We start from the raw sequence: 15036 nt of genomic DNA, 5'->3' as shown, positions 1-15036 counted from the left end.
CCCATTTTGTGTACACATTTGATGTTTGTCATCAAATGATTGAGTAATTTTGAAAAATACAGATGTTATTAACAAAGTTCATTAAATTTTACCAGAAAGACATGTTTAAGAGACACATCAGAGTTTAAAGTATCCATGCCCAGGTGGAGGAAAAATCATCATCTCTCCAGGACAGTAAATGCAGTCATAGCTGATACAGCATAGAAAAACAAACAGATCACTAGAAGGATCACCAGATATCTGAATCACCCATCCTCTCAACATCTGGCCTAGTTTCTCCACTTTTATTCCAGGATATCCACCAGTATAGAAACTCCCAACACAATAAATATAACAAATCTCATTACCATACATACTAATAGTATGAACTTAATCCTTGTTATCAAGGTGGAAGTGAGTCAAAATATAAAATAAACCATCAAAGCATCCCCAAAAGAAAAAGGATAAAATGGACATACTTTTTAACCCCATAGGTCTTCCAGAGAACGCTGTACATTCCAAATGCCTAACAAGTTAAGTGCCACATTGCAGAAATTACTTGCCAGTTTACTTAAAAGAACATGATTTCATGAAACTCTTACAAACTTCTACCTTTCTGTGTAAGTAAAACTCACAGCCAAAGAGAAACAATAGAATTTTTTTTTTCCCTCTAAATTAGAAACAGAAAATTTCTATTAAGAATAATAGATTTTACTGACCATATTAAGATAATAGATAAGTGGCCACAAATAAGAATTTGCATCACAGAAAAAAAGAAAAAAAAGATATGACCAAACAAATAGGATTTTTCAAAGAATTTATTAACGAAACCACGCAATGTATTGTCGAGGGAAATGCCCAATCAACAAATGTAGCGAAAATGATCCAAGAAAAAACCTGAATAGAAAAATAAACTTAAGCAGTAGCTGCCAGCAACTCCCTCTCTGCATGCTCCCTAATCCTTCTCTCCAGCTCAGGTCTAAAATGCCGTATGAGACCCTGAACAGGCCAAGCAGCAGCATCACCCAATGCACAGATTGTGTGCCCTTCAATCTGCTTGGTCACCTCTTGAAGCATATCGATCTCTTCAAACTTAGCATTTCCAACCTTCAACCTTTCCATGATCATCCAAAGCCATCCTGTTCCCTCCCTACACGGTGTGCACTGCCCACAGCTTTCATGCTTGTAAAAATAAGAGAGCCTTGCAATTGCATCCACAACATCAGTTGATTTATCCATAACAATAACAGCAGCAGTCCCCAATCCTGACTGAACAGCCTTGAGAGCATCAAAATCCATCAACACATCATCACATATGTGCTTGGGAAGCAGTGGAACCGATGAACCTCCAGGTATAATAGCAAGTAAATTATCCCATCCACCTCGAACACCGCCACAGTGCCTTTCAATCAACTCCTTCAGGGGTATACTCATCTCCTCTTCAACTGTGCAAGGTTTATTCACATGACCTGACACACAAAATAATTTTGTACCAGAATTGTTCTTCCTGCCAAAACTGGCGAACCACTCTGGCCCACGCCTTAAAATGGTAGGAGAAACAGCCACAGTTTCCACATTTGTGACAGTGGTGGGGCAACCATATAAACCTGCATTAGCAGGGAAAGGAGGCTTCAATCTTGGTTTCCCTTGTTTGCCTTCAAGACTTTCCAAAAGAGCTGTCTCTTCACCACAAATGTAAGCACCGGCACCATAATGGATATGAACATCAAAATCATAACCAGATCCACATGCATTCTTGCCCAATAGTCCTGCAGCATATGCTTCTTTTCTAGCTTTCTCAAGGTTTTTACGTTCATTTACATATTCACCCCTAATGTAAATGTAAGCAGCTGTAGCCCTCATCCCTACACCTGCAATCAAGCAACCCTCCAACAATTTGTGTGGATCATGCCGCATAATTTCCCTGTCTTTACAGGTTCCAGGCTCACTTTCATCAGCATTGACAACAAGATATGAAGGCCGACCATCAGATACTTTTGGCATAAAGGACCACTTCAGGCCAGATGGGAAACCGGCACCACCACGTCCTCGAAGACCAGATTTTTTCATCTCATTCACAATCCAATCAGCACCCTTGAGTACCAAGTCTTTGGTTCTATACCAATCACCTCGTTTCATGGCACCTTTGAGAAAAGGGTCATGCAATCCATATAAATTGGTGAAAATCCTGTCCTCATCTTTCAGGCCACCAAAATGGGTTTTCTCTGGGGGTGGGGGAGGTGGAGGAGGTTGGGGAGTACCAGCAGTTGATGCTCCTTGTGGAGGACTTCCAGATGCACCTTGAGTGCTGAGTAATCTAAAGCCCAGACCCCACCTCTCACTGCAATGCTGAGCCAACACTGCTCTTCGCAGGGAAAATATGCTCTTCATAGGTGCCTATTACAGTATTAGTAAAGATTGATATTATGGTAGAAAAACAATCAATAAGATAAGCTAAATTACATCCTAAATCCATAGCTAGTATCTAAATTATTTTTGTATAATCAATAAATTGTATCCACCAACAGATGGAAATGAATTTCAAGAACACCAGAGGCCAAATCCGTTGCAATTAACCTCCCCACATGGGGGAACAATGTATGGCACAATCAAATTTATGGGCCAAAAAGAAGTAAAATTACACCTTAAAATGAGAACTTGAATTGTTTATCCAATCTCAGAGAGATTGCACACGAGTCTAAAATTATGCTCTCATTCATGAGATGAAAGTCCTGAGTAGCCCCATCGCAGCACTCTCCCACAACTTTTAGTGAAAATTCCCAGTGAAGTTAAGATGATTGTCATTATTACCCATGTTAACATTAATTTACTTACTCTTAAAAAAAAAAAAAAGCTACAAACAAAAAGAAAAAAGTGGCTTAGACTGAGCCCTATGAGTTTCTCAATCCGGGGAAACCAAAATGACAAGTATCATAAGATCTAACTTCCCTTTCAATTGTTAAAATTTCCTCAAGTTTCCTGGAAACTAAATCAATTCGAAAAAAAAAAAAAGGACCCACATTGGATCTAATACGTACATAATATTCGACATATATTTCTAAATTTCTAATTTTAGTTGATCAAATATACGGTAATAAAATACCCAATCGAAACCCTAGCTCAAAAAAAACATAAAATGTGACGAAAAGCGAAATTGCAAATCAAAAGAAAATAGCACATGAAAACGAGAGAATCAGCAGCGTACCATAGCATGAACTGTTGAAGAAGAGTCGACGACTTAGCTCTACCGAGAAATCGAGAAACAGAGAAGAAATATGACTAAAGAGTCAATGGTGAGTGAAATGGGCGGTTAAGATTTGTTGATCAGACAGAGTTCGGCTCTGATCAACAATACAACTGTTGAAATTAGGCTGGGGCGATGGTGGGAAAGATCCGACCTGCGGGGTTCGAAAATTTTCGCCTGTCGGTTAATTAAATAAAATAGTTATTTTATTAATAATATTTAAAAAATTATAAAATTAATTATATATTTTCTTTACAATTTTACAAATTAACAAATTTATTTTTATCTTAAATTTTTTAATTTTCAAAAATAATATTTTTTTTCTCTCACCAAAATTTAGGATTTATTTTTCAAAAGCTCTCTCATCACCCAAAAAAGGGCTTTAACCCATCATCTCACCAACCATGTTCTAAACTTCCAAATGATACACCAAAAACGTAGCTTTTCCATTTTCCATTCAACGTATACATGTAATTTTATAGAAATTTTAATATACCTGATCAACCGGTAAGCAGGTTTTCCATTTGTTTTTTAATCTTTTCTTCGAAAGATGTGAATATGATAGCTGCTCCATTAGCATTTTATGTTTTTATAGGGGGTGCAGAACATCTCCAAAAAGCAAACCAGACACCTAACGATTTAAATGTCCCATCCTGGAAATAAAATTAACCAAGACCAAGGCTCTTGTGTCCATTAGAATTCAAATTTGTATTTTCATAGTTTTAAGAAGAAGTAGGCCCCTCCTTGCTCCTCAATCCTTGCATGTTTACACAACACAATAGAAACACTTGTTTTTAACCATCCCGACATTGAATATCATTCTCCTTCTCCTCAAATTTAAGGACTAATAAAAGAAATAGAAGTGACCTCGGCTGTGATTTCCGAAGAAGAAAGAGAATATGGCAAGTGGAATTGTTGATGGCAATGTTGGTGCCAAATTCACAGTAGCAATGGAAGCTGTAAGGATTTGGTAACCAAGAAGAGCCAAATGCTACTTGTTTCACTTCCATTAAAGTTAACAATAGGATTCTCAATTAAGAATCCCATTCCATGAATCAATAGAATGACTAGTTCAACAAAGTTGCCTCAACTCAGTACCGATTTGGCAGTGAAGGTCCCCAACTGGAGTAAGTTCCATCACAAAAGTGAGAATGTAGAAGCAATAATACAGTTGTAATTTGCTAGTTGTCACTGGCACACTTAATTCTGACTCTACACTTCTCTTTGCCCTGTGTAGCAAACCAATACCATCAATATCAGTCACCAATGGCCTAAACCATTCATCCTGCACCCCATATCCACAACTTGTCCACAAAAAACATAACAAGTCAATAACAAGATAGAACGACTCTCTGGAACACAAACTGAAACAACTAAAAGGAAATAAACACATGACAGAGACACATAGAATGCAAAGATGATATTTTAAATATTTCTTATCTGAAATAGTACGCACAGGAAAGACTAGATACCAATGGGTCAATTACAATCTGCCACAGAAAGAGGGATAGATTACTGTGATCGTGCCAAGTTAATTGTAAGGGATGGTAATGAATTTTAGGGTAAAGGAAATCGCATGGTAAGTATTTTAATGAAAAAAAACCCTAATAATAACCAAAATTTGCGAAGATTTATGCATTTTAGAGCCAATAAAAAGCATTTATTTTGTTAAAAACCTTATAAAAAGATGTTTATGGTACCAAAGAACTTTTCATCCTAAATCAAAGGTCAGATCCAGTTTCCAGTTTGGATTGTCTTTTGGAAACCCCATTGAAAGGTTCCCTAGATGAGTTTTTCATGTTACAGACGAGTACTATTATAACTTGAACTTTGTAATCTAATTGAAATAAATACTAACACTCAGATTTAAATAATTCTAAAGGACTTGTTCTACTTGTGCAACCTTTTACGAACAAATTGCAAAATAAATTGGTTAGTAGCACACAAAAATACGTAAATTCAAATTTTATCTAAAAACTTATGGATAATTATTATCGAGAAGCTTACACTAATATTTATAATATTAACAAACTGTCAAAAGTTTAATTTTAAGTTAAATTATATGCATCCATTTTTAAATACTCAAATAGATCCTTAAATAATATGTCATCATATAATTAAATGATTTTAAATCATGAATAAAATAACATTAAATTACACATAATTTGAATACTTAAAACTGGACATTCATAACATTGCCCCTAATTTTTTTTTTTTTTAACTTGCAGTCTCAAAATTTTATATTCCCTCTAAACTTTACAAGAAAGGGCAAGATTTCACACCTATATTTCCACATACATCCCCAAATTATACATTCTAGAATTACATAGCAACTAACTTTAAAGCCCCTAACTTATATTTATATCACTAAACTTACATAGCAAATTGCAGTAAACTTTGATTTTCATGCCAAAAGTCTGACTTAATCTAGTCAAACCCATTCAACCATTTAATATGCTCAAAACTCTTCAAACGCCATGAATCTCAAAGAAATTAACAACTTAATCATATAAACAATCACAAAAACCCCAACTTTTATCTCAAACCTCAAAACACTAACTTTCAAACATAAACAAAATACTCAACATTAACACAATATTTTACCATATATATTCTGTAGGTGATTTGGAGTCTTAAGATTATTGTCACGGCTGACTAGTATATGTAGCTTTTTGAGTACTAGAATTGATATAAATTTGGCGTTTTCCTTTGTGACTCTTGCCCTGCAATAGACTACAGGTTTCACTGTTTTCATTTAACAAGTACAAAGAAGGGAACCACATGACCCTTGGGCCGATGAGGTGAGACCAGGTAGTTTGTTATATTTCCTCTCTTAGTGATAGTGAGTTAGGCAATTAAGCAAACACAACAGTTCTTGTTGACAGACATTTTACATATTTCATCAGACATCAGGACACCCTTAGTTTTGGTCCTAATTTCAAGGTAAATTAATTAAAATAGGTATATCCAAAACTTAGTAAGTGAACTGCAATTCATGGATTTTCACGGTACATAAAGAGTCATCTGTCACTTATAATGCATACTACTAGGAAGTTTTAGGATATTATTTTACCACAACTACACATTAATGTGCTAAAATTGTTTTATTCTCCACCCACCCACCCACCTATACACAAATTTATATACCATAGCAATCTAGGACAAACAAAGCACTCATTAAGATCTTGGCATGCAACTAGCGCTCAAATTGAATTTAAGAAGTGATGCTTACAATATTGTTCAGTCTCTAAAGACATGTTTTGTAGCATGCACTGGTTGTACAGTCTGTATTTGCAGACAAACCCCGGGGGCATTACCATATTGGATGAACAGTTGATAGGGCTCTTATCAAACAACAATCTTCTTCTTTGAACTCTCTCTTGTTACCTTTGTACTAGGAAAGACCATCATTCTCAGTACTAGTTAATCACCCTGGCAAGGATGCTCCAAATACATCAAAGCTCCAGGAAATCAATGTTTATTCAGGTTTTAAAGGGAAACCATCAACACCTCTGTCCGCACATGCTCATGAGCAATCACAGCAAGTTTTCTCACGTATGTAGACATGTCAGTATAAATGTTAGAAATTGCCCAGATAGAGGAAAAATGGAGAGAGATAGTAAGAGAGAAAAAGAAGTCCTCTATAGTAAGAAAGCTATATTTTGTAGAGATATGGCAGAAATTTATACACAACCAACATTTACTTACACACTCAAATCTCTAAGCTTTTGACTGGATACCATAAAACAATTTATGATGACAAGATGATATCATTGACCCAAGTAAATAATATCATTTGGCCTTAAAATGCAGGCAAACACAGATGCTTAGTTTTGATGTGGTGAATGGCTGCATTGCCTGAGACACAAGACAAAAGAAAGGGGCGGGCAGCACTTAAACTGGCATTTGGTATTTGCTTACAGCATTGCACAACTCATCACCACCCACATCAGCAAACTAAGAATATTTGTAGAAATTGATATCATCCAAACAAAAATGAAAAGAATTTGGTCATTATAGGAGTAACTCAAACATAAACATGAAGTAGACTTTTAAAATGTGTTAAGCTCCGTTATTTAGTTCATTAATTCACAATCATGAAAGAACTTTATACTTGACAAAATTAATTTCTCTGTCTTTAGTATTCATTAATTAACCTCGTGCAAGAGGAGGAAAACAGAGCATGAGATGACATGGTTGAAACAATCAATCATACCTCATTGATGTATAGACCACATTGTAATTCCATATTTCCCTGCCTGCCAATTTCCTCAAAATGGTTTATAATCAAAATTACAACAAGGCAGAATGGGTTTTAGGGTTTGAGAAAAGAAAAACAGCCCCAAAAACCAGGAAGTATATGACCATCTAAAAGGGTGGAGGGAATCAAGATTGTGTTGATGGGATTACACGCACCTCTCTATATCTGTTTGATTCAATATAACAAGTTACTCTTAATGACCTCAGGTCATGGATTTCATGAATGGGAAGTGGACGCTTCATGGTTTTCCATCTCCAAGCAACCCATTCTTCCAGCCATGCCTAAAATAAAATCACATCAGAAAAATGAGTAAATGTGACTCAACAACCTATAGAAAAGGGCACATTCAAAACCGGACTGTCACCAACTATAAAATAATTTATGATTTTGACTTGTCGGTAATACTCAAAAAATATAGCTCTGCTAACTATTATAGTGTGGCAATACAACTCCCACATAAAAATTATCACCCATTGCAACTCCAGTCTTGTCTGCGAAGGCCTACATGGATTAACTGAGCAAGTAGATCCATAAATGTTCATAATAGTACAACTCCAAACCCCATAAAACTTAGCAACTTCTCAGTTATATAATCAGCAAATAACCAGTGAGGTTTTTGTAATCATCCTACTGGCTAAATAAAATAATGCAAGATCTAGAAGTAATTTTCAAATTGCACTTTCGTCTACGTGTACTTTAATGCACCTGCCACTGCTATTTTAATATACAACCAGTAGTACTATACATACCAAGTTTGTATTACAAGTGATATTGCATTGTTTTAGAAATGCACACCATTGATCACATAATAACATGATGCACATGCACCACCAAAATAATGTCTATTTAGAATGTAAAACTAAGGTATATGATCTGCTGCAACCTGCAGTGCAGCAACCACACCAATAAATGAACACCAAAGGGCAATTGCATTAACATCAATCAGTGTATCCAAATAAAATTCCCCCCATTATCATCATCATCATTCTTTTATGGTGTTTCATCTATCTATTAAATTTAACGCCTGTTCACATTAATTCTTTATTGGAAATATTGACCATCACTTCAATGAACAAGTTGATAACAAATCAGATTGAAAATGAATTAAGTGCAACCAACAATATGATCTAATACATGAACAACAAAGCAAATTTGCATGGTACCTCTAGTGAGCCTGAACGAACAACTAATTGGAAGTTCTATAAATTCCAGAGAATACAGGTAACCTCCTCAACCTGCTTGCTTTGAGACTGCAGTGACATTTGCAGACAATGTCATAGAGAATTTTCTGCAGCTAATAAAGTCTGAATCTTCCCACACCATCAATGTGAAAAAGAATAGATAGGGTTACAATTAACCATTTGATCTTCACACATTAAAAAAATGCGTCAAGTTTTCTCAGTACCAAGAAGCAAAGAAGTGCAAAATGAGAGTCCAAGCAACAGAAGATAAGTGGAGAAACATAGGCACAAAATCATTGGAAATTAATATACACCAAATTATTAAAATGCAACTAGACATGAAGTTGCAAACTGGATATTCTTTCTTCACTCAGGCTTATGGTTTATCATTATTTGAGAAGGCTGAATTCTCTCAAATCTTCAGTTGAAAACATATCAGCTAGAGATTCATGGTAAGTAGAAGTTTAGACATGATTAGGTGAAGAGCACATACAACAACATGGCTTAACAGGACAGCCGCCTTCTTTATTTGATAATCACATCCAATAATGAATTTACAATAAAAACAAGCCTGAGTCAAAACAATATACAGAAGAGAGCAGTAATTAGTGTTGGCAGTATCACAAATATTTCAAGTTACTCTTAAATATTTTTGGTACTGACATTATTAATCAAATATAATACTGTTCCATTAACAGCATTTTAGAAAGGGTGCAAATCCTGCCCACAAGATCACTGCACAAGTGAAATCATCTTCTCCATAATGCCAAGAATTTTTCAAGAGGGTGGCAAGAGAAAGAGAATAATAGCACAGCAACTGAAACAAACCACTGTATATCAAGAGTATGCCAGCATAACAATGTTCACACTTTAGACAGAAGAGTCCTTATCCCACATATCATTCTGCAGATATTAAATCGATAAATTACCTTCAAAGAACAATGGTTACTGTCAATTTGTTCATCAATGAAAAGCGAACAACGTCCCCTCCACTTCACACCAACCGTCTCTTGCAAACACAATGTGAATATTAAAAATGATAGAAATGATAGTGCATAGTAAATTCCATAAATTTCTAATTTAAAATCAAATTTCAAGATGATTGTTTACAATGTGCCAATGAGAATATGTTACATACACAAGTTCCAGCCGAAACTCATATTTTAAAGAAGAAAAGCTGTTATGCCACACCTTGCAATGCAATCAGTGTCACAGACGCATTTTTCTACATGATTCCCAGAGCCGGAGGACAAAATTAACCTGTAAGAATTCTTGTTGACAGGTAGCAAGCATATAATTCTCCACCCAAACCACCACAGTTGCCTGCTAAAAAACAGCATGAATGATCGTCTGACAAGCAATGTTTGCAACTTCTGTTGAATGCATATTCCTCACCTCAACTGTGGGCATTTGCAAACTATTTTGACACTTAAAGCACAGGACCCTAGACACAGTTAACAAATGTATTCATTTCTATCAGCCAAACAAACCACCTGCCCCTAGCTCCCGTTGTTGCAGCTCCTTTATACGCTGCTCTTCTAAAGGATCAGGACTCTTCATAGTTCTTCGCATACGCCTACAAAAACAAAAAATACATTGAATTATACATTGATAGAAAGAAATTGCTGCCAAAATCTCAACATTTCAAGCTGAGAATCTCATACCTATCTTGAGCGTGTTGAGCAGGAAAGGTAGGCATAAAATCTTTGGACTTAGGAAGAGGAACTTCACGAAACCAATCATGATTCAGAGCAGCATCAGCTGTTATTCGCTGCAGAAGAACCATGGCTTAAGTATTAGGTCAAATCAGACAGTATTAACAAATGACAAAGATGATTAGAAGTTTACCTTCTCGGGATCATAGGTTAAGAGTTTGTTCAACAAGTCAAACCCAGCATCAGATAGGACTGGCGATCCAGTGAAAGATGTTGCTGGGAATTTCTTGCGCAGCAGGTTGTACCTGAAAGGAAAATTCAGCAATTAATACAAACAAAAACAAAATATGTGCACATAACATGTCCCCAATGGAGGCTAGTTAGCCAGATCAGACTCTCCCAAAGCTGGAAGCCTGGGAAAACAGTGGCAAGAATAAGAACACCTCAATGTAATTGTCCACTTGGTCACAAAGAAATAAGCAAAAACTTGATACTTACTGATGCTTGACAAAGTTGACTTTCACACCAGGCAGCTTTGAAAATCCAGGCCAAATTTTCTCATTTGGTGTGCCAAGGATTCTGAAAATCTGTCACATAAGAGAAAAAAAAAGAAGAACCATAAGTGATTAATAGGACCGCATTCAATACAGGCATTGAACATAGTTTACCTACATCTGATATATTGAACATAATTCACCTTATCAAGTTGATCAAATTCAGTTTTGCCATTGAACAGTGGCTCCTTAGACAACAGTTCAGCCATGATACAACCCAATGACCACATGTCAATTGCAGTTGAATATTGTTTTGCTCCCAATAGAAGTTCTGGTGCCCTGCAGATGTGAGTAAAATATATGTGTGTTGGTCATTAATAAAAAAGAACATGTTAAGCTTTCAAAAACCATATATTCAATGATGCAGGAAAAAAGGGGGCTAAAGACACATCCTAAATAGGGGTCAGAGACTTGCTTTTCAATGAAAGGAACCGCAAGTTAAGAAAATAACAAAACTTGTTATAGCAAACATGACATCAAATATGTAAGCACAACCATGAACCATCCAATAGATTAACAAGTTTCATGAGATTATCACACGAGAGGTCACCATGTAAGATTTAGTAAGAATATTCCAAAGGTCAAGAAATTAACAATACACCAACAACTTCTGTAAGAGTTCAAACAAACAGACTGGCACACCGACACCTACAAATGACATACATGTACATGCTGAACCACATATGTAACCAAAACAACAAAATTAGATAAATAAAGATTAAAATACATTAAGCACACATGACTACACGTATGTAAACAATGTAAGCATGGAAGGAGAAATCAGGCAAGTGTGGCTCACCTGTACCAAAGAGTAACCACCAAATGAGTATATGGTTTCAATGGGCTCCCATATTGACGTGCCAAACCAAAGTCACAGATCTTCAACTCACCCCTATTATTCAAGAGCAGGTTTGATGTCTTCAAATCTCTATGAAGAACCCAATTATCATGAAGAGATTTAACACCCTCCAATAGCTGGAGCATGAGGCATTTCACTTCACTCTGACTGAATGGTTGCTTCATTGCCTCCATCAGTCCTTTTAGATCATGTTCCATATATTCCATCACCATAAAAATGCTATCTAAGTTACTCCCTACAACAACTTCTTTAACATCCACAACAGATGAATGATGAAAAGAAAGAAGGACGTTTATTTCCCTAAGAGAAGTCAATGGAAAACCTTCTCTTTCCTTTTCCATCTTTACCTTCTTCAAGGCTACAATTTCCCCGGTCTTTTTATCTTTAGCTCTATATACAACACCATAAGTGCCTTCATCTATCTTGTTTAGCCTCTCAAACTGATCAACACTCCTACATCCCTGAAGCATATTTATACTTCTTTGAGGAGGTGCTGCAGGTTCTGGAGTCTTGTGAGAATTGGTTTCATCATCTGAATTTGCATCAGACCCACTAACACTAATATCATCATGGTTTTCTTCCTTGTCAATCTCCATGTAATCATACTTCTCTGAATCATTACTATGATAATCATCCCCACTCAAAGACCTAGCACGGCTGCTGTGTTCATCAGATTCAGATGACCTGGATCTCGCCCTTTCAGACCCCTTTCTCTTGAGCTCCAGAAGCTCAGGACTAATAGATTTGTTCCTTGATCGGGTTTGCAAAGACTCTGAAAGAGGCAATTTCTTCCTCCTTTTGGGAACTTCTTCATCTTCTAAAATTTCACCTTCATCAATAGGTGAACTGTTTCCAGCTGCCCATCTCGAAGAGGATATATTATGGGTTGTTACATAGTCTACATCGTCTAAATGTTCCAATCCCAGAACATTAAACCCTTGTTGCTCCTTTGAAGGTGAAATAGACAACCCAACAGGAGACCCAGATGTATCATATTCAACTGTCCTAGATTCCACGGGAGGATTAATTGGTGAAACAGACTGAAAAGTCTGGTTTTTCCTACCCTTCGAGGGAGATACATGTACACCTCCCTCTGGAACAACGTTAGGTGATTTGTGATATGTCTTTGGTAAAAGTGGCGAAGGGGGAAGGGCCGTCACAACGGGTGAATTGCTAATTTTACCTACATTATTATCGTCTCTGTCCCACACTATGGGTGAGAATTTCCTTTTTCTTTCCAAATGAGATTGAATCCCATTCACTACCACCTTGGAAACTTCCTTATGCTTACCTTTTGACACAAAGTCAGTTTCAGTTGCATCCTCAGATCCACTTTCACTTGACAATTCACCAGGCTCCCTGTCAATAGCCTTAACTGAAAACTCCTTCGGCCTGGGCCCAAGACTATTAAGACCACCAGCACTGCTATCTGAATCACTCCTACTGGATGAGGGGCGATACCCACCATTTGTCATCACTTCCCTCTCCTTAATATCCTTTTGTCTAACCCTATCTCTCATGTATCGAACTCCAGCCAGCTGGTTTTCATGATTACTACTCATAACCCGCTCATAGTCATATTCATCCTTGGAATAAGCATATTCACGCCTTGACACTTCAAAATCAGCCTCTCGGTCTCTGAATTCGTTATCACGGTAACCCCCATGTCTCCCAGCAGCCATATATACTTTATCCAAATATTCAGTTGAATAAAGCACTAATCTCGATTCAAATCCCCTTAATTCTATCTAGTAAAACCTAATTTGATTATACAATCGATTCAATTTTTTTTTGAAAAATTTAGAACCCTAAGCCAAACTACTTTCAGATCTAAAAATAATACGAAATCAAACGCAGAATCAATGGAAAGAAAAAATAAAAATCAATAGAAGATAATCAATTTTAAGTTGATCAATCGAAATTCGGCGATATAATGCGAAAGTGAAAACCCTAGAAATCGAAGAGAAAAACGAAGAAGCAAAGCCCTAGAATTGGAAAATAATGAAAGACATAAAATCTTCACCTCTCATACAAAGAGAGCGTTCGATGTTGCTTACCAACTCAGACACGGAGAAATTAGAGGGAGATTAAAAAAGCGGCGACCGCACCTTCGAGAAAATTAGAGTGGCAAACAAGACGAGAGCGTTTTATCTAGGGCGCGTTGTGATCACCACCTATTTGATAGGTCTCGATTTCACCTTTTTATTATTATTATTAGTTTAAGTTATTAATAGGAATAATATCTTCGCTCCCAAAGTATGCTAGAATTACGAATTTAGCCCTAGTTTCACTTAAATTAATTAATGACAAATTAATTAAAATAAACTTATTTTACCGGGGTCTGAAGTACATGTGTGATATAATTTAAAACTTATTTTGATAACTTAATAAACCTAAATATTATTTAATAAATTTAATATTTCTCATATTTTGTTAAAATAAATTTGTTTAAATATATTTTAGGTATAATCAAAATAGATACATTTTGTTAAAAAATATTTAACTCTAAAATTTGTAACAAACAATAATTGTTGTGAGGAATAGTGATAATAACTAGGCGTGATAAATAATACTAAATATGATGAATAATTATTAGTGTGATGAGCACTGACAAAGTACGATCACGTTTATCAAGACTTCACGTTTGAATTTTTTACCGGTAAAAAATCTCTTATTTTTCGACAAAATAAATAATTTTTACATACAAATTATTTATTGTAATAATTAATAAATAACTTTCCTAAATTAATAATCTCATTATTTGTTTTTAATTGAATTTTGGATAGAAAAAATATTTAAATGACTAGAGTCTAAAAAGTAAATGAATATTAGATTAGAGTTTTGGTTATATATATATTGATAATCTAAAAAACAAAAAAAAAAGTTAAATTTGTTTAAACCATAAAAAATAATTAGCTATTTTAATTAATATATATTTTCATAAAGTTTGGCTTAATATGTAATCTCAAATAATTAAATAAAGCAAGTCACCCCATGGTAGATGACCAGTTCTCCTTATGTAGTCTGCATTCTCAGAGGTCCTCACAGCTTTCTCATTCAATTTGGCTTCTGCATTCGTGCGCTTTTCTTCTGCTATTCTCCTAGTAGCCGCAAGTCTGTTTGCCAACCTCTCTTGTGCCTGTGCTTTCAATCTCTCAGCCTTCACCTACAACGCAGAATTCAAGTAGTCAGAAAACTGAAAGCGGAAAATCCCTTTAAAATAATTAAGAAGGGTTCTTGAAGTTTAATGCAATTCATATCTCAAGAACACGATGAAGTTTATGAGTAGGAAGAAGAATATTT

At 35.7% G+C, this 15036-nt stretch overlaps 2 protein-coding genes across 38 annotated transcripts; both read right to left on the bottom strand.

Moving 5' to 3' along the window:
• Positions 1-24: 24 nt before the first annotated feature.
• LOC123217233 (NADH dehydrogenase [ubiquinone] flavoprotein 1, mitochondrial-like) lies at positions 25-3861 on the bottom strand. Of its 3 annotated transcripts, XR_006502435.1 has the most exons (5): positions 3720-3861; positions 3185-3400; positions 877-2376; positions 459-505; positions 25-317 (listed from the first exon to the last, which is right to left on the bottom strand). XR_006502435.1 is itself a non-coding variant. In XM_044638118.1 (4 exons), the coding sequence occupies exons 2-3, from the start codon at positions 3185-3187 to the stop codon at positions 895-897; spliced, it is 1485 nt and encodes a 494-aa protein (XP_044494053.1). In that variant the 5' UTR covers positions 3188-3400; positions 3720-3861; the 3' UTR covers positions 25-317; positions 877-894. The 3 variants fall into 3 exon arrangements, 2 of the variants coding, with proteins under 2 accessions (XP_044494053.1, XP_044494054.1); XM_044638118.1 differs by lacking the exon at positions 459-505; XM_044638119.1 differs by lacking the exon at positions 459-505 and having other exon boundaries at positions 877-2364.
• Positions 3862-3888: 27 nt separating this feature from the next.
• LOC123217232 (cyclin-dependent kinase G-2-like) lies at positions 3889-13928 on the bottom strand. Of its 35 annotated transcripts, none has more exons than XM_044638100.1 (11): positions 11674-13926; positions 11018-11153; positions 10819-10907; positions 10514-10625; positions 10330-10436; positions 9595-10241; positions 9329-9482; positions 9159-9236; positions 8648-8734; positions 6456-7765; positions 3889-4452 (listed from the first exon to the last, which is right to left on the bottom strand). In XM_044638100.1, exons 1-6 carry the CDS (start codon positions 13413-13415, stop codon positions 10142-10144), a joined length of 2286 nt encoding a protein of 761 aa, XP_044494035.1. In that variant the 5' UTR covers positions 13416-13926; the 3' UTR covers positions 3889-4452; positions 6456-7765; positions 8648-8734; positions 9159-9236; positions 9329-9482; positions 9595-10141. The 35 variants fall into 35 exon arrangements, with proteins under 35 accessions (XP_044494035.1, XP_044494044.1, XP_044494030.1 ...); XM_044638109.1 differs by lacking the exons at positions 9159-9236; positions 9329-9482 and having other exon boundaries at positions 9595-9672; positions 9857-9988; positions 10061-10241; XM_044638095.1 differs by having other exon boundaries at positions 8648-8794; positions 9329-10241.
• Positions 13929-15036: the final 1108 nt, after the last annotated feature.

The sequence above is a fragment of the Mangifera indica genome, chromosome 5, assembly GCF_011075055.1.
Source record: "Mangifera indica cultivar Alphonso chromosome 5, CATAS_Mindica_2.1, whole genome shotgun sequence".
Lineage (NCBI taxonomy): Eukaryota > Viridiplantae > Streptophyta > Magnoliopsida > Sapindales > Anacardiaceae > Mangifera > Mangifera indica.
The sequence above is the reverse complement of the archived record's forward strand: the minus strand, read 5'-3'. Positions and strand labels throughout refer to the sequence as shown.